The 24250-nt window shown below is 55.4% G+C and overlaps 4 protein-coding genes across 4 annotated transcripts; 1 reads left to right on the top strand and 3 right to left on the bottom strand.

Moving 5' to 3' along the window:
* Window positions 1–361: 361 nt before the first annotated feature.
* EsH8_III_001052 (uncharacterized protein) lies at window positions 362–3897 on the bottom strand (the record flags this gene model as incomplete). Its single annotated transcript, XM_083262777.1, has 3 exons — window positions 362–2468; window positions 2558–3331; window positions 3389–3897. 3 exons carry the CDS (start codon window positions 3895–3897, stop codon window positions 362–364), a joined length of 3390 nt encoding a protein of 1129 aa, XP_083123264.1.
* Window positions 3898–11841: 7944 nt separating this feature from the next.
* EsH8_III_001051 (uncharacterized protein) lies at window positions 11842–12403 on the bottom strand (the record flags this gene model as incomplete). Its single annotated transcript, XM_083262776.1, has 2 exons — window positions 11842–12043; window positions 12309–12403. 2 exons carry the CDS (start codon window positions 12401–12403, stop codon window positions 11842–11844), a joined length of 297 nt encoding a protein of 98 aa, XP_083123263.1.
* Window positions 12404–14552: 2149 nt separating this feature from the next.
* On the bottom strand, window positions 14553–17233 carry EsH8_III_001050 (uncharacterized protein; the record flags this gene model as incomplete). The annotated part of the gene is made up of 2 exons (XM_083262775.1): window positions 14553–16890; window positions 16950–17233. The coding sequence occupies 2 exons, from the start codon at window positions 17231–17233 to the stop codon at window positions 14553–14555; spliced, it is 2622 nt and encodes an 873-aa protein (XP_083123262.1).
* A 2486-nt stretch (window positions 17234–19719) lies between these two features.
* On the top strand, window positions 19720–22715 carry EsH8_III_001049 (PLC-like phosphodiesterase; the record flags this gene model as incomplete). Its single annotated transcript, XM_083262774.1, has 4 exons — window positions 19720–19731; window positions 19885–20523; window positions 20585–22056; window positions 22544–22715. 4 exons carry the CDS (start codon window positions 19720–19722, stop codon window positions 22713–22715), a joined length of 2295 nt encoding a protein of 764 aa, XP_083123261.1.
* Window positions 22716–24250: the final 1535 nt, after the last annotated feature.

Raw genomic sequence — 24250 nt, 5'->3', positions numbered from 1 at the left:
TGATGGTTATAAGACATGGCCCGTTGTCCCTTGTTTCCCCAGGCCATCCCCGTGGGTATCCGATGTGTGAGTGTGTGTGCGTATGCATGTATGTGCCAAAGAAGAAAAAGAAATGTTCGCTTTTCGATCCTCGATACCCGGAATCGCCGAAAAATTGTTTACTGGACGTCGGATTTGCCTTCCAGACGTCGAATGTGCATGCCGAGAAACTGTACATAGGGAAATGTGAACGGAAGTGGCGCGATGCATCGCGTGTTGGTGTGGGTGTTGCTGTCGTTTCAAACGCTTGTGAAGTGCAGTAAGTGATGGAACTAGCCATCCTTGGAAACAAGAAAATGGTGGTGTGCAGGTGAAGCCACGCTCAACCCCAGATTGGGGCGTTGCGGTAGGCCGGCGAGTTGTAGCTGTGCAGGACGCGGTAGGGAGGGTTGCCTTGAGCGTGGACACTGCGGCCCCGGCTGCGGCTCCTGGAGAGGCCTTGTTGGGCGACACCAAAGGATTGATGCCCCGGCTGCTCCCACTGGTGCTGCTGAATGTTCAGGAGTTGTTGCTGGTAGTAGCTGCCGGTCTGGCTGGGGCCCAGGCTGATAGAGGAGTGGCCCCGCGCCACGGGTCCCCTGGAATGCGAGTAGCTTTCGTAGCTGGACCGATGGCGAAGTTGTTGATAGTGAGGTGCCGGAGTGGCCGTGAACGATCCCTGCGTGGCTGGCCGGGCGTGGGCGTCTTGGCCATGCTCAACAATACCGTCACGGTTCGTGGGGCGCCACTTGTCTTCCGCGGCCAAGCGGCGCAACGCAAATTGCTGCTCGAACATTGCTGTAGATCTTTGAGGGCTCAATGCAGGGACCGGTGGCACTGAGAACGAATCATTCAGCGCCGCCGACGGATAGCTGTGGATGGTCTCGCGACTGCTCTGCCTTGACAAAGTCCGCCACCTCGACTGACTCGCCTCGCTAGAGGATGCTGACTGAGGCCTCGCCGACACCGGCTTCGACGCGTTCTTGCCGTTTCGGGTATGCAGGCTGACTGGTGGCGGCGACCTCTTTTTTGGTGATATTTCGGGAATTTGGAGGCCCTGAGAAGTGAGGAAGTCAGGACGGAGGGGCGTCAAAGGCATCGGCTCCGTGGTATTGAATCGCATCCCTATATCTCGCTCCATCTGCGCCGTCATTGTAAAAGTCCGCTGCTGCGGAGCGTGAAAATGATGCCCACGCGGCATGGTCATGAAGGCTTGGTCGAAAGCGCTTTTACCGACACTCTCGCCAACATGGCCGATGGACGTAATCCTGGATTCGAAACCGACTTGGATCTCGTCGGCTCTTGCCTCTCCGACAAGCTCGGCCTTCCCCACGGCGGTAGAGGGTAGAGGCTTGCGATGAATAGGGCGCTTCGGCATCATCAAGGCCGCGGCCTGTGCAAAGGAGGTAGGCACCGACTGGAAGGAGAGGCGGCGTGGGGTCTTGGGACCCTCGACCTGGCTGCCGGCGATCTTGGGCGTGGGATCCCGTTTGTCCTCAACATACCCAGCATCGACGCTACCAACACTAAGAATAGTCTTCAACGTGTCCTTGCTCGCCTGGGCACGCAAGGTCAATCGCTTGGTCGTCATCGGAAACAACCCAGAATGCTCGTCGAGTTTTGCCTGGACATCCTGGGGCACAAAAGGAATCTGCTCATCAGAAGGGTGCGTTGCGTGGACAGCTGGCGGACCTCGCATTCCGGCGCCAGTCAGCAACCTTTTCAGCTTGCCTGCCTGTTGCAAGCCACTACCGATACTCAAGGCAGAGTTCGACTTATCGGAGATGGCACCACTCGACTGAACAGACTCTGGAGATTCGGGCCCGTTGTCGGCCTTCCTCACACTGTTGATCGCTGCTGGGGCTCTCCGGTCCTTGCGGAAAGAATGGCCGGCGCTGAGGTTGAGGAAGAACTTGGGCGATGAAATGGCCATTGTGTTGCTTGCGGGGGGCCCGAGAAAGTCATCCTTCGGGGGTGGCGGCGGAGGCAGAGAAGTAGGAGATGCAGAGCCCAAAACGTCGGGTGCGAAGTTGTCGGCATTAAAAAGGGCGGTGCTGGGGCTTTCGTTGCTGACGGCCGCAATCGGCGAGGGAATGGAATCTGACTGCTCATCCTCCGAATCCTCCGACAGGGCACGGCGATGTTGTTTTTTGGCCCCTGCAGGATGCTTGGCATGGAACGACCTCAGCGAAACGTTCGAGCTGTAGCCGGAATCAGCCTTGGAGAGCGATTTAGGCTGGTGCTCCGAGGTTGGGCTAGCGACAACTCCGCTGTCAGCACGAACGATCGCCCGTGAGTTCTTCTGAGACTTGTCCGCCTGCAGTTGCTCGAGGCTTGGTTTCGCATTCGGGTCATTTCTGACAGTCAGGACTTCTGTCGAGTACTCCATTTGCACGTCGTTTTCCGCAGCTGTATGCTTGGAGGCGATTTTCAACTCTGGACTGAGTGGCCTAATTAAATTAGAGTCAGCGTGAGCCGTCTCGTGATGCCCTACAAAAGATGACGCCTTCTGCATGAATTGGCAAGGGAGACTACTAACGAATGAGCCCGTTGCTTCTGCGAATCCACCCCGAGAGAAGATGTTCTGATAGGACCCAGCACCCGCGGAGAAGCGGCAGGGTCTTCTTGCGAGAGGGTAATTTCGACCGCCTTGTTGGAACACTCCCACCTTCCCGACTCGCTGTCGTAGAAAAAATAATCTTCGCCTTCCAACTCCTGCGGCTTCTCCACCATCTCGGCCTTGGCCTGCGGTTCAAAGTCAGGGCTTGGGAGGGGGCTGGCAGCCCCATTCGTGATCCGTAATGAGCCGAATTTCATGGATCCAAGTGGCCGATAGTCCATGTCGGAAGGGGTCAGAGCGCGTTCGACGGGCTCGGCCACTGGCATGGACAAATACTCGGGTTGAGAGACGAAATCCGCCAATGTCGATGTAGCAATGGCATGCGACTCCATGGAGTTTAGTCGGGAACACCCGCCGGCCGGCGTCGGCGGTAGGCTGTATCGCACGCTCGACCTTCTCGAAGCAGAGTATTCCATCGGCATTCGAGTCGCAAGACCCGGTGTTTGGATCATTGATCGACGACGCACAGGGGCGTAGAGCGATACGTCAGAGTTGACCCGAGGGATCTGCACACTGGCCGGCTGGTGCGGGTGAGAGCTTTTCCAGGTATTCTGAGATACCTGGAATTTATCTTCAGACATGATGGAATCCTCTTGGCAGGATGTGAGCTGTTCGCTCAAGTTCAGCAGCCTCCTCGATTCGTACGACATGAGGTTATAGTTGATTGACTGGCGGTTTCCGGGGATATGCCAACTATGTCGTCTCAGGTTAGCCATTGCACCCCGAAGCATCTTTGACAGCCACTCTTACCTTTCCACCTGCACTTGTCTCGAGTTATCCATTTCCATCTGGGACTCCCACGTCATGGAGTTGGCCCTTGACATTCTGTCTGGGACGGGCGGGCTCAACATTATACTTTCCCTCCGCCTGTCCTTTCGGGGCCCTTGGGTGCTCTTGGACCGAAACAAGCTGGCCCTGCGCTTCCAGTCCTTTGCTGGCCTGGATTCCGGCTCTGCGACGGGAGAAGGGACTTCAGACGGGACGGCTACACTAGACAGCATTGCGGCGAACTCGGGAGCTGGCGAGGGTGTGGATGAGAGTGTTTGAGGCGTAGGGTGCGAGTTGGACCGGGAGGGCGGCAGGCTCGAGGTAGCAGCACGGTCGCTGGCACTGAACATGCCGGATGGCTGTACCGGGGGTGACGGGGTAGCATAGCTGCTGATTCTCGGCTTGGACAGCTTGTGAGGCGATCTTTTGTTGGTGCTTCCGCCATAGACATGGGAATCATGGAGCGACTCGGTGGAGTGTGTGTTGCCCATTTTGGTGCAAGAGGCGCGGTTTGACGGATTTCCTGGCACCTCGCCCAGACCAGATCGCAACGGTTTGCAGCCTGGAGGACGCAGGGTGAATCGAAGATGGTGAGAAAAAGGGGATGCGGAATAAGGCAGGGCGGAAGGACGGCCGGCCGGCGGTGAGTTGGTTACGACAACGCACTTGAAACTGCCATGCCGCGCGAGTCTCGTCTTGAGCTTGCCGTCGTTTCTTGGAGCTCTCGAATTCTAAAGTTGGGATTTCCGGATTTCAAGCACTCTGCTACGATGGGTGTCGGAGGAATAGACGTTTGTGCGTAGGCGGTATGGAAGCTACAGCTTGTGGGGAGGCAAGCAGGGACGGCCGATGCAAAAAATAGGTAACCGGTACGATCAATGAAGCGAAGAGGAAAGGGGGACAATGGAAGGGTCTAATAGATCACCAACACTGGGACCAGCACGAACAGAAGAGGTGTGTGGTGGTGCGTGGTTGCGGTCGGTGGTGGGATAGGCGCAATTAAAGCAAAGCTGGCATGGGTCTGAGCAACTGCGCACCGGACCAGACCGAGCGAGCGTCTATCGATTAAGCCAACGAACCCCACCCGGGAGAATGCGCGGTGTCTCTCTGTCGAGAGTCAGTTGCCGGGATCAGTGGTGGGTTGTGCAGGATTATACAGCGGCGGGAGGCATTGTATGCGGGAACAGGCGTAGATAGGACGGTGCAGGAATGGGCCTCAGATGGCATCTGAGGGTGGAACTGACGGTGACGACGTACATGGTTTGAGACGCGCAAGGTGGGTTGGGGTATGGGTGGAAAAGGGCAAAGTGCCGCCAGGTGCAGCAAATGGGCAGGGCTGTTCCAAGTTCCAAGACCGGCTCGCTCGACACTTGGCCCATGCAGGGCTGCAAGTGGCATGCGTCTTGGCCGGCGGAACGTGGATGAGAGAAGGTGCGTGCAAGGTGTGGTTGGCACGTCGGGGGGGAGTGCCAAGTGGTGTCGGACACGGCTATCCGTGAGGGTGTAGCGGCATCAAGTTGCATTCAGTCCCCAGTAAAGGCGGAGGCGAGACAGAGACCAACAAGACAGGAAAGAGGCGATGGTTTTTTTTTTTCCCTCTCTCTCTCTCTCGCCATCCCCTGTGTGCTGGCCGGACGGCCAAAGTGCAAGGAGAGGCGGATGCGAGGACACAGCTGGGAAAGCCAAGTAGCGGGTACCACGATGCTAGCGGCTGTAAATTTTTTTATTTTATCCTTTGCGGCCAAAATGGGCGGCGTCTTGGATGGACGGAATAGGCCTTGATTACGGTATTTCATCTGATAACCACTTTTGTGGTCTGGCTGGGTCTGGGACACGTCCTTTTCTGTTCACAGAGAAAGAGAGAGGGCTCGCTCCTCTCTGCCAGCCAGCCAGCCGCCACACGTCGGTCCCGATAGCATCTTGTGCAACCAGCACTATCCGTACTCGGTCGGCGTGGGTGCAGGCCGGCAGCCACGGCGAACGACCCAGTCCGGACGGTGAGGATGGTGTCTTTGTCTATGCTGGCGGGCTTCTACGCCTTTGGCTGTGCTGGTGCAGGTGCATCTGGCCGCGCGCGGGCGTGGCTCTCACTCCGGACAACAGCTGGAATGGAATGATCTGATACAGCCTGGCTGACCGAGCGAGGTAGGTACCTACCTACTTACATGGAGCTGGCATTGGGCGGGGCGGGGTTTAATTGGGAGTGTCCGAGATGCAGCAGGCGGTCAGGTCAAATACCTAGGTACAGACTACGGATACAGTGAGTGAGGAAAGGATGATGATGATGATGCGAGGACGCGAGGAGACGACGCGACGGCAAGGCGTCATACCATGTCTTGGTAGGCTAGAGCGGGCGAGCTCAGCTCAGCCGGGTGCATATGGATGCATCGATGGACGATGCCGCGCTGGAGCATTGCAAGAGCCGACTGGAACGGGTTGTGCGAATGGCTGACGATTCCATGACACAGGAGGGTGTCGAGCTGCAGCAAATACCCTGATTCTCGGGCCCCACCACCCTCCTCATCATCATCATTATCATTTTCACCATGGTTGATGAGATGGGCGTTTGAGGAAGAGGAGCAAAATATAAAATAAAATAGGTACGAAATAAAATAAAACTGGGCCGTGGCTTGCACTTGCCACTGTCAGACCGGGTCCTGAAGCCTGAAGCCTGGGCAATCCTGGGACCCGCTCTGCACAAACTTCACAGCCGCGCTACACTACGATGCACTACACTACGATGCACTACACTAGGTACCCAACGCTAAATTACTTCTTTCCTCTCTGGGCTCCCCTCCCTCCCCCTCCAGGACTCCAGGACCCCCATCAGCTTGGATGGGGGAATTGGGGCGGCGTCAGACTCGCCCCGGACGACGTCTTTGCAATGTTTTAGCCAAAGGCAATCGCCAAACCCGTCCGTCGTGGCCCCAAGGGACCGATACGCTAGGAGGCCGCTATAGTCTATACAGCTAGTGTAATTTCTTTGCATAGCTGGGAAGCAAACGGACCCGGCTTTGTCGGCTCGACTCCAGTGCTCAGCCATCACCGTAGGCGCTGCGCGTGGTGGTGTTGGTGGATGGGCCTTGCTGAATGCCAAAGTATACGATACCCCTATTCTCAAGCTTGCAGCGCGCGCGAGGGAGGAGTCCAATGATTCTTCCCTTTGCGGTTCTACATGGAAGGCGGTGTTTAAGGGGCTCGTGTTTCTCTCGTTTCCCTGTTTCTTTCCTCCGCAGTGTAATGAGTGTAGTAGTATAGTGGTATACTAGTTCCTCCAAGAAACTGGAAAACTGGGACTGGAACTGGAACTGGAACTGCATCTGGAACCAACGGGAGGAAGCGCGGGCTCGTCCCAGGTATCCAGCGCACCCCAAGGCACGTGCTTGCTTGCTTGCGAGTTGCAGTCGCATGGAAAGGTGGTCGGCCGGTGTACCAGGCCAGTGTCTGCAGTAGGTACAGACAGTACCTACCTACTTCGGCTCAAGCCACCACGTTGCGATCCTTCTCTGCGCGTCGTGGTTTTTTGTTCCCGTTCCTGGTTCAGCTTTGTTTCTCCCCCTCAGCACTACTCGATCTATCAAGCCATGCCCACGTTAAGTCCGGGTGCGGATAAACGCCTTCGTCTTGCTTCTGAACCCCTAGGCGCGCCTGCCGAGCAGACAAACTGCCCTCGATACACGAGAGACCGGATATATCCCCTCCCCCCAGTCCCTCGCATCCAAAGTCTTGGTTCTGGTCTTGCTCTTGCTCCGATGCCGATTCTGTATTCCCCGGACTAACCCTCGCCCTGCAGCGGTAGTAATAGCGGTTGTGGCAGTAGTAATATCCCTCGCCTTGATAGTTGATACAACCCGTATATCGGTACCAGACTTTGGGGCTTGACTTGACTGGCTAGGTCCGGCCTCGTTTTCGCACGGGGTCGCAACGCCCAACCCCTCTCCCTCTTGTGCAATTGACTGGGCGACAACAGGGGTTGACTTCCCCTCATCCAACTCTCAGAGCGAGCCTTTGACGACGACGACTACCACCACTGCGTTGTGTCCGTCCGCGGACAAGTCAAGAGTTCATCGTTGGTGGTCGGTCTCGGCCACAGCCCGGATTGTCTCTCGCGCGGCATGCATCTCATCCTCATTCGCCTGTCCGCAACCACCACACCACACCGCACGGCACGGCAGTAACCCCCCCTCGCCTGAGGCTCAGTCCAGAAGGGGTGCCCGTTTCAGATTGAGCCACTTGACTTGATAGGGCACCCGGGAGTCGCTGAGACCAGCATCTCCTCTGCGCCCTGCGAGCTAGCTAAGGGTCGGTGATGAGGATATGCTGGTCTGGGTGCCTCTTCGGCAGGGCGAGCCTCCCCATGCAACCCTGCCTCGGAGCACGCACCCAGGCAACATGCTTGGTCAGGCCAGCAACAGCCCCGATGCAGTTCGTGCATGCGAAGGGATGCCCGTCGTCGATCATCGACCGCCAATAGCCACTCTTTCAACGTCGGACAACAGCATCTGAGACCGCTCTCACACCCCGGCATCTATACACACTTCCCTGTCACCGTTCTGCCAGACTTGCCCAGTCCACGGCGCAGACCTCGCTGGAATTAGCTGTCGACATACATTCAGACGATGGACAGCCAACGTATTCGCGACCCGCATCGAAGCACTTTGTTTGCCCCCCTCCTCCTCCTCCCCTTCACCGGCCGCCTCCCCCTCACATCCTCCCTCGCCTAAAGCTCCAACTGCTGCCGCCGCTGCTGCTCCTCATCCAGCCAAGATTCGAGGTTGCACGCAATCCGACTGCCAATGCCGGCATCTCCCAGAGGCCGAGACAACCCCCTATTTGCCATGGACTGACTATTGACTATTGACTATTTGCGCCCTACCCCGAGATAACCTCGTCCCGTTGTCGCGGCGGCCAATCTCCCCCACTGGACCTAGCTCAGGACGGAGTACTCCCGTCGGGCAAGGTTCAAGGGTTCGTGAGATTGCGCCCTCTCTCGACTGCTTCCTCATTTACATGCACAGCAGCGCAGGCGGAAGGCAAAGGAGGGAGGGGAAGCCAGCTCCAATCTTTCATCATCCAGAGCTCATTCATGGGTCGAAGATCCAATTTGCTTCACCGGTTTTTAGTGTTTGGGTTCCCCACATCAAACGGGGGGGAGATGAAGAGATCCTCTAGCCTATTCTGCAAGCCACGTTATAGGAACGTCATTTTGTACAGCGGGCCCAGTTTCCGCCTCTGGGTGGATTACGAACTGGTCCGTCTGAGGGGACACAGACAATGGCCGCCATCGAGATGACCATTGTCGGACTACAACACATGCCACGGTGTGTCTTGGTGGGTTATTCTCCGAGCCATCGGGTTGACAGCAAGGGGTGACGGGACACGTCCTCAAGGAAATCCTCCTAGCCATGTTGCACGGTTGCCAGTCGCTAAGAGTCCGCACGACATTTAAGCCTCCCGATTTTTTTCCGCCGATGGGAGAACGCTTAGTGTCCGGGCTTTGTGGGTGAGAGTGAGACTCTGCTGCACCGATCCCGCGCTTCCTGATTTCACCAGTGGCGGCATGGTCTGTTGTGCTTGCACTACTCGGGCTCGCCAAGGACACGTTATGCCCGTCGTTGGCGCGAACTACTACGACGCGCCATCGATATTCTTCAATAATAATTTTTTATTTCTTTTTATAAAAAATTCTTCCCGCTAGGCCAGAGGTGCAGGCAAGTAGACCGACCCTTAGGTTGATTGCCCAAGAGCTCAAACCACTGTCTGTGGATGGCTGCAAGCCAGCAAACGCCGGTCGCTGTGAATGTACCGTATACCTACTTTCCTGATGGTGGGCAGCGTTTCCGCCGTTCAAACTTATCACGTCTGCTATCGACCCGAACCCCGCCAACCCGCAGCACCACTGAGACCGCGACGGCGTCTATAGCCGACAGTGGTCTTTTTTTTTGGCACCATCCTTGTCTGTGGAGGCCTTGTTGGTATGACGAAAAGATGGGCTTATTTTGTGTCTTCACTTATTCTTCCATGACGGACAACTCTCCGACGCACTCCACACAAGAACAACATTTTCCCGTTGGGCCCGGTTATTGTTTCTCCAAACACGAAGCGTTACTGCACCGCGACGTCGGAGATGTCGGCCAGTGGCCGTCGAGTGGTGGCAAGTGGGAGCCGCGGGCGACGATCAGGCAAAGCAAGCAACGGAACCCGTCCCTGTTCGGGCCATCGTCGGGGCATCTCAGATGTCGGCACGGCAGAGCCCCATATTTTAAGGGCCGGTGATCATGCAGCCTGAAAAATGGCTTGCTCCGTGGGCTGGTTTTTTTTTGTGTTGCTGTCTGGGCAAGACTTGATCTGCGCTCCATCCGTCCCTCTCTCGCCAGCTCGTTTGTCTCGGCCCCTTATTTGATGGGACAACGCACGACATCTTGCCGTCGGCAGCTCGGGGGACAGGGAAAATGGCGCGTTTGTCTCTGAACTCTCTCAACTTGATGCAAAACCTGCGCAAGCGTCGTCCACGTCACCAAGTGCACGACTCGTCGCGCGCAACTGTCTCGACGCTGCCACGATGTCGGCCGGCAAACCTCCCTCACTCTAAATCCGCCGTGCGACTGAGCCATTTCAGAGAGGGAGGGAAAGGGAAAAAAAACCCTTTCTCTCCAACAAGCCCGTAGCCGTCGCCTGGTCTTGAGTCAAGGATCGCGGCTGGCCAGCAATGACTCAATGTTGTAAGGGGTGGGAGCCATTCTGGGTCGTCCAAACCATACCTCAAGCCCGACACGCAGTGTCGCAGACACGACTGGCAGCTGCCGGAAAGGTCGAATATTAGACGACGGTAGACGGACGGAAGTTGGCGCCCAAGCGCCCACAGACTGCAGACCGCAGAGAGGTGCGCGATGCAATGCATGACAAAGCCGGGACTGCGTGTCCAATATCAAAGCGAAAAGGAAAGAGGAAAAAGGTCAGTCCTCTCCGCCTGGGTTTCCCCCGACTGCCGTCCCCCGCCAACAACACCACGGGGGGGAGTCCGGGTGAGGAAACGAGCAAGGTTGGGAATCCCGTGGTTAATGCGCCCAAGCCAAGATACACCCGCGCGGCCTTTTGTCATCTAGAAGACGAGGACGGGGCATTTTTGCCGTTCCGGAATATGGAGTCCCCCACTCCCCCGGGCCAGAGAGTGAAAGGCGGGCTCGACACCGGGCTAGCCAAGAAACCCGATGTGCATCCGTCCCATGAGAGTCGCCTCCCCCCTCCTGCCTTGCACGTTGAGTCAGGAAGGCCGCATTGAACAGACGAAAAGTCGCCTCGTCGCCAAGAGGCAAGGACGGGGTTCCATGGCATTCCGGAACGTTTTGATCGCCATGCCCCTGAAGGCGTCGGGGAAACCCTCAGAGCCAGCGGCGCACGGGCGACGGGATTCCTTCATGTTTCAAAGCCGTTTCCTTCACGACGAGGGCGCAACATTCCATCGTCAAGCGTAGGTGTAAGCGCGACTGTGTTCTCTTCTTTGTCTTCTATTTTTTTTGTCCCGCCTCTACCCTCCTTCCCGCCCCTAACGCAGGGGAGGGGGTTTGAGCCCGTAGTCTCGTACGTACAGAGAGCGCCCTGCTGTACGACGACGGCGACGAGCTTGAACTCCGCCCAGGCGAGAGCGGCGATCCTGCGAGAGCCATGCGCCCAACCAACCACCCCGAATATCGACTGATCTCTTGCCTGCATTTGCACCTGCATCGCATGTGTCTGAGCCAACCTTTCGTCGGGCTCGCCGTGGGCCGCTGCGCAGGTCGCTGCGCAGCGACGGTGAGGGGGGGCAACCGAATGCCACGGCTACCCGGCTGCATCTGCGGCATTCGCCGTCGCCCCGGACTATCATCGTCGTCCGGTGCCTCGAGACCTTGTGATTGAGGGGAGCGGGTGACCAGAGCTCTGACCGGGCGTTCGACTGTCCAAGTTGGGCACGAACAAACCTCTACATGGCACTGAGGAGAGGGGACAATCAACTCTGGGCAAACTCCAAATCTGGTCGGGAGCGTGTAACTGGGTAGGTTGTTGCAGACGACTGACTCTCCGAGCACCGCCCGTCGCAAGCCTCGACGGCCTCTCCGTGAGTTAACTTTATTTCCAGTCACGAGTCAGCCTCTTTGGGCGAGGTTCAGACTTGCTCAGACTCGAGTCCGGAAGGGGAGGGGCCTTCTGTTCCTGAGATCTCAAGAGTGGAATGCTGAGTCGGGGTTTTACACATTATATTACACTAGAAGAGAAGGAGATTGGGACCCTCATGGCGAATAATGAGGCTTCCCCCCTCCCTCGTAGCACACAGAGTGACGGGTGGGTTTCCGCAATATAAAGAATAGAATAGAATGAAATAAAGGAAGCGGCTGAACGAGTCAATTGTCCCCCCCTTGCCCTGCCCTGCCCGTCATTTCCCCCCCTTCGTTCCACTATTCCCCGATCACGTAGGTGCAGCCCTCGTCGCCTATCCAGACCTCGTGCACGCGGCCGGCGTCGACGTCAATGCGGTCGCCGACGCCGTACGTGACCCTGCCGGGCCTCTCGTCCTTGGGGTACGTGATGGTCAGGCTCCCGCGCAGGATCAGATGGGTCGTCAGACCGCGGTGAGAATGCGGGGGGTAGTGCGCATTCCTGTGAGAGCTTTGGGCGTCAGTTCTCTGCAGCTTTTTGGCTTGGCCCTCTTTTTTACTTTGATGGGGGTGTGGTTTTTTTCGGGGGGGGTTTTTTTTTTCCTTCTTGTTTTTTTCCCCTTCCCTAAGCTTTGTTCTTTTTTGTATTGCGGGGGGGGAAGAAAACGTTGTTGGCAGAAGTCTAAATTATATACATGTGTATGGAATAAAACTAAAAATAAAACAAAAAATAGAAAAGAAAAAAAAATAGTAGCGGCATCACGTACGGTCCATCGGTCCAGGTGAAGACGTGGGGGAATCCCCACGACTTGACTTCGGCCTCGCTGCCGCGCTGTGTCGTTGGCTGCTGCTTGTGGGCCATTTGGCGGGGGGAGGAGGAGAGGGCGGAAGTGTACGGCCTGCCTGGTGGCGGGGTTTGACAAAGTCTGTGTGGAAAAAAGAAAAGAAACCAAAAAAAGCCGTTGGGGGGGCAAAGCGGCGCGTGAGTATTCTCCTCTTGCCTGCTCTTTGCGGGAGCGGTATGCGAAGTAGATGGAATGGTTGGAACAGAATGTTGGACGAATGCAGAGTCGCGGTTTTGGATTACGTCACGCAGATCTTCATGGGGGAATATCGAGATCTGGGCGAGGGGGGGGGAGGGGGTTGACGTTTTTTGCTTGCCCCGGATCCCGATCAGGGTCTGAGAGTGTGTTTACCTCGCACCCCTCTTCTGCCCTTGACCCCCCCGCGCTATTACCCCTCCGCCGGTTCGGGTTGTGCCGAGTTGGACGTGGATGCCGGATGCCGGATGCCGCGATTGTGCCCCTGAGACGAGAGGCTGGTAAAGGTTTGGCGGGATTGTTTGAGTTTGAGCTTGAATTCGGATTCGGGCTATTGTTGCCTTTGGGAGGAAGACCACGCAGGTTGTTTATTCACCGCGAATAAGTTTACGGGTTCGTGATGTCGGTTGACAGACACCCCGCCGAATGCCCGGCGCGCGGCGGCAGCCCCGTGAGGCTCTCGAGCTGGTTGTCTCAACGACGGGACGGGCGTTTTTGATATTGGAATTCGGTTGCCGGGTTCGCTGCTCTGCATCGAGCTCGCCGCCGCCGTCAACAATGTGTCTCTGGCCATCGCAGCTGTATGCACTGGGCCGGGTTATTTGTTATCAACATCGGCGTCGCTATGCAGATATTGTGAGTCATTAATACGAAAGCCTGCACCCCATCGTTCCGGATGCCTCCTTGTGTAGTAATGCCTGTTGTGTCCACGAGTAAATATGAAAAGGTGGAGATGCGTTGATATGTTGTATTCGACGCTGCTGGCCATCCATCGGCGGGCGTGACTTGCGACGAGTGCGTATGCTACACCCAGGGCGAGTCGTTGTGCAAAGAATAATGGTCACCGTAGTGAATTTGGACACACGACGTGAAATAGGCCTTTCTCTAGCAAGTTGTCAAATAGCGTTGACATGAGAGCCCGTGGTACTGTATCTTTTTATGCTCTTGGCCATCGTCTGTCCTTCGCTGGCAGCCTGGCCTTACACGAGCATGCAGCTGGACTAGGCAGAAGAATTCGACACAGAAGACGAAGTAACATTGATGGGAAGATCAGGATAATGATACAATGGTTTGGGGGCTTTGGCTCGCGCCTACTATGGCCACGCCGCCAACGTGAGCCCGGAACCGCTTTAAGATCACCACCAAAGGTGCGGCAGCAGTGCTCGCATGGTTTTCAGATAAAGACCCATGCCTGTAATACGCCAAAGGAACGTTTATACCTGCAGCATCAAGCCTCAGGAGCCTTCTTCCAAAGTTTGGCCCCAGGTGATTCATACGGCCGACCAGCCCACCACGTATGGCTTCAGTCTGATAACCACAGCCTCGATACTTCGTGACGTGTTGAGCCTTGACGACAAACATGTCTCTTACGGTGACTCGCGGATGGAAATCATGAACACGAAGAATGAGCCGTCGTCGAGCAAGGCAGGCCGTAGGGTTTGGCTTACCATCCAGAGCCTTGTGGCCACAGGCAGACTTGTCTCAAAACCAAGTGCGAAATAACCATGTTCAAGCTTCTATGAATGGGGTTTTCGAAGTGCCGGCCTGATATCACGTGCAAGTTTCTAGGCACTAGACTTCTAAAATATGAGCCTCACTGGTTACAAATGGTTGTTGGAGATACCCCGGTTTACATCAACCATCAAGTCAGCTGTTAAGTCAACGGTTATAGAACGGGTAGTGGAGGCCTTCAAGACCATGTATTCGGATCGTGAGCTCTAATATACGCGGTGTCGTCAGAAGTGGGCCTGGTCGATACGACTTGTATTCTTTCTTTGCACTCTGTGAACTGGAGCGACTTCTAAAGAGTTGCAGTGAATCAGAGAAATGCAGTTAAGCACACAGAAATGCCCCAAGATCTGCGCACACGGGGTCTATGAACCCACATCCGTTTTTGTACGCTTGGCCGACAATTGTGATGGCCCCAGGACGTCGTATGACCGGTGATCGCATTCCGTCATTGTCGCCAATTCATCCTAACCGTTGGTCGAGTTGCGGTGCTTCTTTGCCAAGAACTTCTTGGCGTAGCTCCAGCACTTCTGTATGGATCTTTTCTGCCTCGGCATACTTCCCTTGTTTGTAGTATGTTGCTGCAAGATCAGTCATGCTGTCAATCGTTTTGGGATGCCTATTACCAAGAACCTCCTGACGTAGCTCTAGCACTTCTATATTAATCTTCTCCACCTCGTCATACCTCCCCTGTCCGTAGTATGTTGTTGCGAGATTTGCCATACTAGCGATTGTATCGGGATGCCTCTTGCCAAGAATCTCCTGACGGAGCTCTAGCACTTCTATATCGGTCTTCTCTACCTCGTTATACCTCCCCTGGGCGTGGTATGTTGTTGCAAGATGAGCCATGCTAGTGATTGTGTCGGGATGCCTCTTGCCAAGAATCTCCTGACGGAGCTCTAGCACTTCTGTATAGATCTTCTCCGCCTCGGTATACCTCCCTTGTTCGTAGTATGTTGTTGCAAGATCAGCCATGCTAGCGATTGTGTCGGGATGCCTCTTGCCAAGAATCTCCTTATGTAGCTCTAGCACTTCTATTTTAATCTTCTCCGCCTCTCTATACCTCCCTTGTTCATGGTATGTTGTTGCGAGAGAAGCCATGCTAGCGATTGTGTCAGGATGCCTCTTGCCAAGAATCTCCTGACGGAGCTCTAGCACTTCTATATCGGTCTTCTCTACCTCGTTATACCTCCCTTGTTTGTAGTATGTTGTTGCAAGAGAAGCCATGCTAGTGATTGTATCGGGGTGCCTCTTGCCAAGAATCTCCTTATGTAGCTCTAGCACTTCTATTTTAATCTTCTCCGCCTCTCTATACCTCCCCTGTCCATGGTATGTTGTTGCGAGATTTGCCATACTAGCGATTGTGTCGGGATGCCTCTTGCCAAGAACCTCCCGACGTAGCTCTAGCACTTCTATTTTAATCTTCTCTGCCTCGCTATACCTCCCCTGGGCGTGGTATGTTGTTGCGAGAGAAGCCAAGCTGTCGATTGTGTTGGGATGCCTTATGCCAATGGCTTTCTGCCGAAGCAAGTATGCCCTATCATCCGTTTTCTCCTTTTCCCACCATTGTCCTCTGTCGTACAGATAGTTGGACAATTGAGCAAGCAAATTCGAGACCTGTATTTCCTCCCCTGCTAGCTCGGCCCAGTTACCTGCTCGTAGGATATGTGGAACGCAATTTTCGCACTTCTCCCAGTTCTCTCGTCTCCTGTCAGGAAAGACATCTATCAGGATTTGAATAGCCAACCTCGAATAGCATGCCCCATTTGTGCGATCATTCCCAACACTATGACTAAATAGCGTGGCCTCCTGCACGAGCTGGTGCATGTCGTAAACCGGCTTGCCGTTTGGGCTTATTGTCATGTGTAAAAACGAAAATTCTATCAGTCGGGTGATCGCCTCTGTAACAGAATCATCACTGTCGTCCGAGTCTTCGGCGTTATCATCATTCGGACATGAGTTTTCTCGACTAACGCTGCGGGAAATGTTCTCTGAAAACGATACGTCTGCTGCAGCCTTGATGATTTCGACTGGGATATTCTGGTTGTCAATATACGCTAGGATGTATAGGATCTTGACTGCCGTCTCATCTTCCTGCTTGAGGTGCTCGATGGTGATGTTCCAGGTCTCGAAAATACTGTTACTGATTCCTTCCCGCCGATGGCGATCGAAATCGGTCTTTCTGAGAAGGGCCCACCGCTTCTTGCCGTCTTGAAGCCTGGACACGTATTTCTTAACCGGTGTATTCGTCCTTCGCATATAAGCGGCCGCTTGTGATACAGGAAGCGGGATGTGGTGGAGCTCCGAGAGGAGTACCGCAGCATCATCCAGCTCTTCATCACGCAGAGCGCAGCCCCTTGTCATTGCGAGTAGCGCTTGCGCCTCTATAGGAAGCATGCTAGTGATTTCAACGGCCCGCGATGGTCCAACAAGACTACCGGCGACTCTTTTATCGCGACTCGTCCACAAGACCGAGCCCGAAGTGCCCTTGGGCACAAAGCGGTACAAGCTTCTCGACGGTTGTGCAGTCGAGTTCCTAGATGGCGCGACGCCAACGCCGAAAAGTCTCAGGTCGTCTGCGTTGTCAAGGACCAGCAGCCACCGTGGCTGAGCCTCGATAAAATGACATACGGCTGTCAGTAGTTCCTCGCCATGAAGGTTTGATAACCCCGCCTTTCTCGCAATCAGCGTGTAGTCTTGGGTAAAGGTTGCTTCGGTGTCGGCGTGGACCCAGAAGACGGAGCAAGCACTGTCATCGCCGGCTCGTCGGTAGGCAAATTCAAGTGCAATCTGCGTTTTCCTGGGCTCGTCAGCATTTCTGCCGCCATGGCATCAAGTCGGCAGGTAGAGAAAGCGTACCCAGATCCGCCGAGGCCATAGAGGGCGGCGCTTTTAGCTTCGGAGACGGGAAGGAGCTGAGCGAGTTGCGAGAAGATGCCGGGACGGATGACAACATCCTCGTTGCGAGCGAAAGGTAGAATCCGCACGGGCGTACTGGGCGGGCCGGGCGGGCCGTTGGCGGCATGGTGGAAGTGGACGTTAGCCGTCCCGCCCGACACACTCATCCCGGCGACGACACTTTGGCCGTGGAGCGGGCCGTGGAACGCCATATGAGGATCCATGCTGTTCGGTCCGTCGTGCATGGCCTGGCTAGAGTTTGACGCCAGAAACCGCGCATGAGAAGATCTCCATCTCCTGTTCTGGGCTGGCAGCCTGCCCGCAGGTCATCTGTGGGACACCGGCCAATCAGAAGTCATCACCCCGCGTCAGCACAGAAGCTGGTGTGCATATTGCTAGCAGTCAACTTCTTAGGTTGTGTATCCAGGGTATCATCTCACGAGTAGCTGTGTTCGTACTCGACCAGCCCTATATGGGAGTATTTAGCTAGCACGACGCGCCCAGGGGGTTCGGTAGCCAGTGGCTGCGTCGCACAATAGTGTGTCGCGACTGTCATTGAAACACGCATGATAAAGTGGAACTGAATGTATGGATGCAAAACACTACAACACACCCAATACTGCCACGCACCCTAGGTTTCGCCTACCATGGAGAGACTTGCAGTCCGTAAAGTTATAATGGTGATGATGTTTGTTCAGAGTAGGCCTGATCAGGCCTAATTCTGGCGAGATATGTATGTTTCTGAGGAGTACGGGTAGGACCGAGCGATTAGGCTTGTTGCTTAGTGGTTACCCCTACAATCAGTAGATGCGCTCCTCTCTGAGAAAGGGCACTGAAAGAAAAAAGACAGATTCGTGTCAGTCTGATCGATGATGTGAACGAAATCCAATGTGTCCGTCTAATCCGAATGACCCTATTCATACAGCTAGACCATCTCCCCAAGCTTCAAATACCCGGCACAGGATTGCTTCAGTCTTGAACGGCGATCATTCAGGCCGTTTACCCAAAACGGCTGCTCGTATCAGTGAGATAGGAACATGTGGTTGTAGTTGTGTAGCGCGAGCGTTTCCTTAGCCCACTTGCGCCGAGTGCTCCGAGCCGTGTGGCCACTGGAGAAAGGCGGTGGTGTCCGGGGAGGCGCAGCCAGGACCGCCGAGGAACACCAAAACCTGGACAGATGGAGGGGGAGGTGCTGGGAGACACGGGGAGGGAGCACCGGCCCCAGCCTGACCCTAGCGTGGTGACATGCACGGAGTGTACAGCAGACGCGAAGGTGGGAGCAAAGCAAGTGGGGGGGGGGAGATAGAGAGTTCCCGGGTAGGGAATGCTTGGTCTCTGCCACTGTGGTACCTAGCCCTCCCACCTTTCCCATCCTTCCCACCTTTTCCCCAGCAGCCGGCGGCCTTAGCATGCACATGATATCACTTTTGATGGGGATCATCCCTCCATACGAAGCGGCAACACTGGACGGTTTCCACCCGCTTCACACTACGATGCTATGTTTAGCGCAAACGGGACCTTGAAAGGGGCAAGGCTGTCAACAACATGTCTTTCAATATTGGGCATGCTCCGGCGGAGGTCCTGACGGCGATCGAATTGCCAGGAATTCGTGCTCTTGCGGACAAGTCAAGCTCGCGCGATGCGAAATGGGGCGAGCCACTGGGGCATTGTGCCTTTTTAGCGTGCCCTACAGATATGAACACTCGTGGCCGGTGTCCAATGGTGCGGGAAAGGTACCCCGTGAGATGTGGCAGGGCAGACTGCGATTGGGGGCTGAAATCAGCCCTTTGTGTCTTTCTTTCTGCATTGTGCAGGCAACGACGAGTGTGATGCCCCACGTCGCGATGCAGTAAAGGATGGGCGGCACAAGCAGGGCTCCGCCTCTACACTAGAGCCCGCCGCCTCGCTCACCTTGCATTAATTACAACATCAACGGTCAAACGTTGAACGTTAAACTGCCAATCGTGCCGAGGCTGACAAGGGGCGGACTTTGGCTTAGTTGGTGAGACCCCCGTCTGACAGCATCGTGCAAGGGAAGAAAGAAAAAACACATTTACGGCACGCGTTGTTTACCAAACATGCCATTCCTGATGATGGAAGAAATCAGGCTGCTGCATAACCATCAACAAAACGAAACGGGCCGGGATCCAGAGGACGTGGACCCCGTACCTTACCGAGTCTCTGTCAGTGTCTCAATGGTTATGGATTAAGGAACACCACGCCCAAGGGGCATCGCTGACGGGGCAGTCGGGACCACCCACGGCAGGGATCCAAACCATCGGGGGCAGTGCTGGCTCTTTCCCATTGGCCGCTCCCTCCCACCATGGGACGAGGCTATCCCCTCCCCCATGCTCTCAGCTCGCTCACTGCTGACATGCATAACCACCATTCCCACTCTCGTTGAAATTACCCTTCGCCGCTTCTCGAATGCCTTGTCCTCGATCCTCAACTTCTGTCCTAGAAACAACTTTTCTTTCTGTATTCTCACACCTCCGGTCCTTCAACCCAGATGCTGATCCTTCCAATGGGCTGACGACTGTCTATCAAAGCTGCGAAGCCATACCCTCTGTCATCTCCCTCCCCACGCACCAGAGCAGGCTGCTAAGCAAAAGCCCCCCTCCTTCAATCGTCAATCGACCAGCCAGACGCACAACCCGGCAATCACACACGTGAAGCAACCGAGACGCAGCAAAGGGGAGGCAGGCTTTGCGACCGCTGCAGCTAAAGCGCCATGTGTCTCTCCGTATGTCCCCCCCGTTCTATCCAGTTGGCGGGCGCTCCCATGCAAGGCTCCCGCCTGCAACCGACCCCAACTCGCCTTCTTCCTACGCCCTGCGACCCACGTTTCCCGCTCTTTGACATTAGTAGTGATGGCCAAGGCTAATATAACCTCTAGTTCTGGCGCCGCAAGGCCTCAGGTGGCGAGAAGGGGCAGCGGAAGCGAACCCTCACCATGCCCCTGTGGTCCACCTCCAACAAGACCTCCTCGAATACCCTCAAGAAAATGGTTGGCCTCACCACCATGCTGTCACCTACGCGCGACGGGTTTCACTTCCAAACCGCCCAGCCGATGCCCCTAATCAACATTACGAATGTAGACGGCGCAACCGACCCCTCTTCCTCGTCCACCTCAGACGCCAAGGACGTAGTCCCGAACTCGGTCCCAGACGAGATCCTGCTCAGCCTCGCCATCCAGAACCGCCTCAAGAAGATATTTGACGATTTGCGCTCCCGTCGTTCCTCGCTGTCCCGTGATCCCTTCGTAACCCGCGGGCAGCTTCTTGTTTTCCTCGAGAATACCCAGGGTGAGACCAACGTAGAGGACATTCTGCCCGAGGACAAGGAGAGATATAACTTCGGCGAGTTTCTCGAGACCTGGTGGCAGCACTACGGATGGGATGCTGCTCGTCCTCTCAAGGACGACGAGAAGGACTTGAGCCGGCCGATCACCAACTACTTCATTAGCAGCAGCCACAACACGTACCTGGAAGGCAACCAGCTTGCCTCCAAGAGCTCCCCCGAGGCTTACAAAACGGTAGGGTGCATTCCGTGTCCAGCTTGCCACTGACACAGACGCGCTGACAGCTTGATCGCAGGTTCTCCGGCGGGGATGTCGCTGTATCGAAATCGATGTCTGGAACGGAGACACACCCATTAAGCCCCCCAAAGTTGAGCACTCGAGGAACCTCTCCGGCTCCTCTCTGCCTAATGTGGCGGCAAGCGTCAAGGAGACGGTCGAAGACCTCCTTGTTGACCGCAACAGTCACGGCAACGGCCACAGTAGAAATGCCAGTGTCGCCAGCAGGTCTCTAGAGCCTCGTGATAGTGCCACGCTGGCGGGACCGAACGAGTCAACAGAATCCCTCGGGAATATCCTTCGCCCCGCATCTGCGAGCAAAAACCGTCTTCCGTACCCCAAAGACGAGCCCATTGTCACACATGGTTGGACCCTGACTACTCCCTGTGGCTTCCGCGAGGTGTGCAGGGCTGTCCGCGAGTCCGCTTTTGAGACCAACGAACTGCCCATCATTGTTAGCCTTGAGGTTCACGCCGACGAAGAGCAGCAGGAGGTCATGGTAAAGATCATGAAGCAGGAGTGGGAGGGTATGCTGATCGACAAGTCGTGGGAAGGCATCGACCCGCGCTTCCGTCTACCCAAGCTTGAGGAGTTGAAGCGCAAGATCCTCGTCAAGGTCAAGAAAGCTCCTAAGAAGATCGAGGTGCCCCTCAGCACAACAACACTCTCACAAGTATACGCAAACGACGAAGACGCCTCGTGTTCCGACGAGGAGCGTAGTAAGGAAACCCCGAAACCCCCAAACACACCTACATTCAATGCCCCCGTCAAGGTCCATAGTGGAAATGAGCCTCCCAAGAGTACCAAGGTGGCCATTTGCCAGGCCCTCAGCAGCCTTGCAATCTACACCCACAGCGAGCACTTTAAGAGTTTCGAGACGCCGGCGGCCAAGAAGCCGAGCCATATCTTCTCAATAAGCGAGAGCAGAATCCTCGAGCTGCATACGACCAAGGCCCTTGAGATGTTCACCCACAACAAGAACTTCTTCATGCGAGCCTTCCCTAATGGCGCGCGTGTCGACAGCTCCAACCCCGACCCCAGCCTGTTCTGGCGGAAAGGTGTGCAGATGGTTGCTCTCAACTGGCAATACCTCGATGAGGGCATGATGCTCAACGAGGGCATGTTTGCGGACGAGCTGGGATGGGTCCTCAAGCCCGTTGGCTACCGAAGCACCGACAAGAACACATTGACAGAGGTCGATGCCGCACCGCAGGGCGACTTGGAGCTCACCGTTACCATCATCGCCGGCCAACACGTCTGGGTCGCCAACTCCTCCGAAAGCGACAGCAGCCGCAGCGGCAAGCACCTGCGGCCTTTTGTCAAGTGCGAGCTTCACGTCGAGATCGGTGCCGTAAACGGCAAGGCGGCCGACGAGGACGACTTTAAGCTCAAGACGGGGTCGAAGAAGACGGACCACCCCGAGTGGGAGAACGGAGCGCGCCTCAAATTTCCAAAAATTGCGAGGGTGGTGGAAGAACTGAGCTTCCTCAGGTAAGAAGTTTTTTCCCCTTCAAATTTCCTTTTCTTCACCGTCACGTTTGATTCGGGATGATGATGAGTTCCGCGGCTCCGCGTCTACCCTTCCGCGCGGCGTGTCTCGTTTTCGGGCAGAACATCTCCAGCGGTATATCCCTTTTGAACCGCAATGACTCTTAACCCCGATGGCTTGATTTATTCTCGGGCAAAATGCTGCAACCCGTCCCGCTCGTGTCATATCGGCGGGAAGATGGCTGTGGGACGAGGGTCGTCGAGCCCTCATGCAGTGTCACCATCTCATCCCGTCGAGCCGCCAGCCGCCAATGCTCATCTGCCAGGAGGCGTTGGTGCTCTCGCGGGCGGCTGCCTTGACAGGCCGGGCCGTTGCACACTGCATTCTGCCGCAATTTTGTTTTCGTTTCCATGACATATGATGGAAAAAAACGAAACCGAGTGAACAGAGAAAGAGCGGATTTTGCTGACTCGTCCATCCGTTACGCAGGTTCAAAGTGGAAGACGACCCACTCGTCGGCGGCGATGAATTGCTATCGTGGGCATGCATCCGGCTCGACCGGCTGCGGCCTGGCTTCCGCTTCGTCAAGCTCATGGATACCAAGAACCGGCCAATCGAGGGCGGCAAGTTGCTTGTCAAGATCGACAAGGTGGTGCGGTAAGCTGTATCATAATTACAGAAAACGGCCAGGCAGTTTACGGGCGGCCCACCACCGCCACTGCCACCACTACTACCACGACGTGTCGGTCGGACGAGTAATCGAGCAAAAAGAGAGGATTTCCTTTCCGTGCGGCGAAAGCATGAGTTTGGATTTCTTTTTGGTTCCCATTTTTTTGTTTTGTTTGTCTGTGTGTGGGGTTTTGCGCATTTCCTTGGGAGACTCGATACCTCGGAGGATGGGAAAAGGAGCATGGGGGCGTTTACGGGGCGTTTCGATGGCGATACCTATTCCTTACCAGAGTTTCACCTTTCAGTATTTCTTTCTTTTTCCTTTCTTTTGTAAGACTGGTCTCTACATGGGAAATTGTCTCGGGGAGTTTATTCGAGTGCCGTCCAGGGAGCGAGCGAGCGGCCGAGCAGGGGGGCGGGCGGACACATCATTTCATTAATCATCAACCATTGTTTCGCAGATCAAATCGTGGGAATTTGGGGGACGGGGAGGAGGGGTGTAATGGATCAGAGACACCAAGCCATCGAGGGCCATACTTTTTTGGGGGGTGGGGGGGCTGGTGGCTCAAGGAAAAAGGAACCTATGTGAGGGTCCAAGAGACAGAGACACGCACGAGAGACAGGCAGGAAAAGGGACGAACAGAACAACACTCACGCCCACCCACACACATACACACCCTGTGGGGGGGCGTTTGACTCGGAAAACACGATTCGTACAGAGTAGAAGGAATCAAACAATCAAGGAAACCATGGTTTTCCCCTTCCGCTTGGGGGCCGAAAATCCAAATCATGTCTGAGATCTTCTCTTGTGACTTCTTTTCTTTAGCCACAACGTCCGACGCGATCATTCTCGCCTGAATTCGATCTGAGTCTGGCGGAACGTGACCAAAAGTTTGGGAGGGCCTGGGCTTGGGCCCGCCACCTCCGAGAAGGACAGATTCAGATTCTTCTTGTCTTTTCTAAGTCCTTGGGGGGCCCGCACGAGACCTCTTGTCTCTCAACATGTCCACTGCGGATAGGATAATGCGATGCGTCCTTCGTACGGTGGCGAGGGAAAGAGAGAGAGAGAGAGAGGGGGAGGGAGTGTGTGTGTGTGTGTGTGTGTGTGTGTGTGTGTGTGTGTAAGTGTGTGAGAGAATGAGCGGATGCTCGCGGGTCTCGTGGTGGCGGATTGACTGGGTACACGTCGTCTTGAACACAACTTGTCCGTCTTTTGACGCCGCTGCTGTAGTTCCTTCTTTGGCGTTCGTACCCCCATTAGAATTGTCGCTAGATCATCAGTCTGTCATGAACAAGGTTCTTCTTTTCACATCATGTAGCGCCTGGGCAGACATGCTTCTTCGTCGCGTCAACGCCGGAAACCGCAGCCCGGGTTTGCTAGCCAACAGACACGCCCCCTTCTGGGGTAGAGTACGGGGCATCGTCGTCATGACGTTTTTGTCCACCATGATACAGCCGAAGAGGGCGCGTGCCCAGTTTCCCGTACACTTCCCAGTTCGAAATCGGAACCATTCAAGTCCGCAGCCG

Source organism: Colletotrichum jinshuiense, chromosome 3, assembly GCF_051148585.1.
Source record: "Colletotrichum jinshuiense chromosome 3, complete sequence".
Taxonomy (NCBI): Eukaryota; Fungi; Ascomycota; class Sordariomycetes; order Glomerellales; family Glomerellaceae; genus Colletotrichum; species Colletotrichum jinshuiense.
Note: the sequence above shows the minus strand (reverse complement) of the source record. Positions and strands in the feature narration are given on the sequence as shown.